Source organism: Centroberyx affinis, unplaced genomic scaffold (assembly GCF_046629955.1).
Source record: "Centroberyx affinis isolate AG114_WGS23_722 - 3 ecotype Tasmania unplaced genomic scaffold, CSIRO-AGI_Caff_v1 ptg005576l_1, whole genome shotgun sequence".
Taxonomy (NCBI): domain Eukaryota; kingdom Metazoa; phylum Chordata; class Actinopteri; order Beryciformes; family Berycidae; genus Centroberyx; species Centroberyx affinis.
This window is the reverse complement of record NW_027282804.1, coordinates 20,073-24,381: the sequence shown is the minus strand read 5'-3', so window position 1 is coordinate 24,381 and position 4,309 is coordinate 20,073. Positions and strand designations below refer to the sequence as shown.

At 46.9% G+C, this 4,309-nt stretch overlaps 1 protein-coding gene across 1 annotated transcript; it reads right to left on the bottom strand.

Annotated features, from left to right (window-relative positions):
• Positions 1-478: 478 nt before the first annotated feature.
• Positions 479-2,148, bottom strand: LOC139667498 (immediate early response gene 2 protein-like). The gene has a single exon (XM_071546974.1). It carries the CDS (start codon positions 1,985-1,987, stop codon positions 1,427-1,429), a length of 561 nt encoding a protein of 186 aa, XP_071403075.1. The 5' UTR covers positions 1,988-2,148; the 3' UTR covers positions 479-1,426.
• Positions 2,149-4,309: the final 2,161 nt, after the last annotated feature.

Here is a 4,309-nt window from a genome sequence, read left to right as displayed (position 1 = left end):
TACATAAGTCACATTACGGCTCTGAATCGGTGTCAGGTCATGTTGGGAAGGAAGGAGGTGATTCATAATTCTATCATAATCCACCGGAAATGGTTTGACCCTGCGGGCTGTGTGTGTGTGTGTGTGTGTGTGTGTGTGTGTGTGTGTGTGTGTGTGTGTGTGTGTTTATGTATGTGTGTGTGTGTGTGTGTGTGTGTGTGTGTGTGTGTTACTTACTGTAAGCACGAGATTAGCGGCAGCGAGCCAGTCTGGCGCTGGCTTGTACTACTCCCTCCTCTCCTCCCACAAGGGATTGACCCTGGGAACTGGAGCTTAATTTAGACCAATCGCCCATTAATTTGGAAATAACATGATTCTCTGTGTGTGTGTGTGTGTGTGGGGGGGGGGGTTCAGGGGAGAGTGTGTGTTATTGATCAACTCTAATCACTAGTAAACCAAACCCCTATAACCTCAGGACAGAGACAACGGGACGACTGAATCCATTTTAACGTGTTTTATTACAAACATTTACACCACAACAAGATCATACAAACATATAAAAAAGCAGCTTGGAATGTGAGGTAACGGTATTGTTGTTTTCACAGGTCAGACATAAACAACATTAATTAACATAAAAAAAAAAAAACAGTGACATAAAAACACACGTTTAGACTGGTAGGGCTTCCACCTCGGCTGTGTAGCAGGTGGAGAGCCTGGTTTTGTTTTGAGCACCATTGAAGGTTTTATGTGTCAACACAGTATTTAGGGCAGTCCCCATGTGTAGAACAGTAGTATTGATTTATCAAAGTCCACTATGGTCCAGCAGCAGTTTCATGTGTGTGTGTGTGTGTGTGTGTGTGCAGAGTGAGTGTGACTCAATTGTCCTTCCTCTTTCTCTGTTGATTCTGATATCCCAGCATAATAGCAGGAAATTCCCTGAAGTCCATATGTGTGTGTGTGTGTGTGTGTTGCTCTGTGGCTAAACCAATACCACTTCACTCTTCTTCTGACTCAACGCGCCACACACACACTGAGTCAGCAGCAGTCACTTCTTTAAAACAGAAACTCATTTAACTGAAGGTGAATCACCCGAAGAAGAAAAAAAAACACTCCCAGTTTCCCTTCAGCTTCTTCCTCAAACTTTCCGACCTTGTTCTTCGGTCAGCTGGTATCTTCCCCTGGCCCGGGCTGGCTTGGCACGGCCCGGCCCGGCTTGGCACGGCTCTGTTTCTCCTCCTCTGGGTGCTGATCACCATTAGGGTCTTTGCCAGCTTGGCAGGCACACTCGGATCTGCGGAGAGGTCGCACCTTGCCCCGGGGTAATCCCTCTGTCCCGGGACCGCCGATGTAGGTCAGCTCCGCGGTGCGCAAAGGTATCAGAACCCCCCTCCGGTTAGCGGGGGATCGAAATTCACTCCAAAAGTCCCATTTGGAGGTTCTTTTCAGTTCAAAACGCAGATATAACCCGGTTCAGAGACAAAGAGACCAGGCACTCCCCGGCCCCGACGCGGCAGTTGCCCAGCGGGGCCGCGTGCCTCTCCTCCCCGGGCTCCAGCCTCGCCCTCTTGCTGGGAAGGAAGTCAGGCGCCGCCGACGCCTTGCCCCGGCGTTTCCTGGACTGTCGGGCCGGGCTCAAGTTCTCTTTGTCCTCTGTCGTCTCGCTGTCACACCCTTCCTCCGCGCTCAGCGGCTCCTCCGGGGCTGGCTCCGTTGAAACCAGGGCCGGCTGGGGCTGAGGCTCGGGCTGGGACTCGGGCTGGGACACCCCGGCCTGGTTGGAGCCGGTGTCCATCGGCTCCTCCGCGGCGGGCTGCGCGTCGCTCGGCTCCTCGCTCTCCCGGGAGGAGTGGTAGATGTCCCGGGCGGATCTCATGACCAGGGAGAGCAGCAGGCTCCGGTGGAGTCTCAGTCCGCCTCTCTGGGTCCTGGATGCGTACAGCTTGCTTATGGACACGGCCAGGATCCGTCTGGCTTCGGCGTTCACGTCCATGGCGCTTGTGGCACTCATTTTTGCGCAATTACGCACGGTTGTTTTGGCACTTTCACCAAGGGTTCAACAAGTCGACGAGCCTTTTCTGCGTCGAATAGCCCGAGTTGAACTACTTTGTTTCCCTAGTCTTGTACTAGTTGTGAGTCGCGCTCGGCTCTTCTCCAGTCACCGGGTGTAGTACTCTCAGTAATGGGAACGTGTGAGTAGCAGGGCGGCGTTTTATTTCCACTCTGACGTAACGTGGACTTCATTCCTCAGTAGGCTAAGTGACAAACAGGCGCCGCCCACACCTGCTGTGGCTGCAGCGAACACACACACACACACACACACACACACACACACACACACACCATATGTTCCGTTTGCTTTTTTTTTTTTTTTTTTTTTACACTTGATCTCTTTTATTATTTAGACTCTTACTTCTGCTACAAGTTCCCCCGACTGCAGCCTATAAAAAGTCTTATCTAGTGAGTTTGAACATCATTTTTTAAGGTCATATAGTTTACATTTCATCGTTTCCTCTTCAGTTAATGACATTTATGGCAGTAAAATTAATCAAATTAAATGCAGGCATACCCATTAGTCTACACACCATATGACATTTCAGGCTCCTTTCATCAGCACTGAGCAGCCTGTAATGAAACAGGCATTAAGACGTTTTGTTGTCTGGTTATCTGGGTTAAAATGGGCTTCAACAGACGGTTTGCTGTCCTAAGCCTCTTAATCTATTAATACAATTAAATCCATGTTGGCTACTATGAGACCAAGATCAAGATTAGGCTACTTCTTTAAGATCAAGTTCCTCTGAGAGTTTATACTGTAAGATCATTATAAAATCACGATCTTGTTCACCAATAAACATCCAGAAGAATAAGAACGATTTAAGGAAGTGTTTTACAGGAAGGCATAAAAGCAATAATAGTAGCCTAAAATGTGTAACGGGGAGATAATAAGAAAATAGGAAACATTCAAACGAAAAGTGGCTATCTCACTGTTTACACTCTGGTAAAAACCCAGTCAGCAGTTCGAAGAAATTACGTAGGAGGAGGAAATATGTCTCCAATTTCGAGGGAGTTTTCTCTCTCTCTCTCTCTCTCTCTCTCTCTCTCTCTCTCTCTCTCCTCTCTCTCGCTCTCTCTCTCTCTCTCTCACACACACACACACACACACACACACACAGACACTACACGTCACTCACACTCTCAATCTCCATATATGGCTCATCCGGTAGTAAAGCCCCATGGGAACGCGCACAGTGGAAAAGCCATGACGCGAACGCGCAACCGCAGCTCACTTCCCCCCCCTCTCTTTTCTCTCACTCTGTACCGCGGCGCAGCGGTGATTGCGTCATCGCAACACCATATATGGCGCTGTCACCGGTCTAATAAGGTTACTAAGCAACGGTACGGCTGAGGTCAAACGGCAGGCAGCTGTCAGTCTCAAGCACCATCATGCTGCATTCAAGTGCTGTGGGAAATATCTCGATTACAAGTGAGCGACTCTGCAAAGTGAGAAATGCAAGGGTCAGACAAGGCCAATATTGTGTTTTTACTGAATGTGCCGTCATGTGTAACATTCAAAAACATCAAGTCCTCAGCCACAGGTGCTGAATAAATAAAGATGAAATAAATCAAAGCACAAACATTAAAGCCCACTCGCTGTCTGATGCTCCCCTGGTGTATTTATTAACACCTACACTGCTGTAACGTTTTGTGCACAGGCTCTTCATCCGACAAATATTGTTTGCTATGTGTAACATTTTAACATCAAAACCGGTACATTAATTTTGAGACATTAGTATAATTACCATAAACAAATTGAGACCGCTGCTGAGAAGACTGGCAGCCTCTGGCGGCCTCTGCTCTGCATTTTCCCTTGTGATGCTTAAAAATGCTCCATATAACACATTTAAAAATCAGATAGTTTCACCCCCCTTTGATGTGATGAATATGATGCAGTGTGTTTGATTATGTATTTATTGTATAATTGATCAATATCACGCTGGCTGTGTATGGGAAGTCCCTAATGCACATTCTGAAGTTTTTGACATTTTGGATTCCACACAAGTATGCATGAACATGTTGTATTATCATTATTATTAGTAGTAGTAGTTGTAGAATTAGTGGTAGTAGTAGTAGTGGTAGTAGGCCTAATAGTATAGTAGTAATAGTGGTGGTATTCTGGCTTTCAATGGAGAGTTTTAGTGTCTAAATGATGCTTCAGAGGCTCTTCCACTCTGACAAGAAATGACAAATTCTGGCAGAAAAGGTCAAAACTCCAGCAACACTTGTAGTATATAGAACAACTTTATTGTTAGACCAACGCATTTCGGCTTGTGGC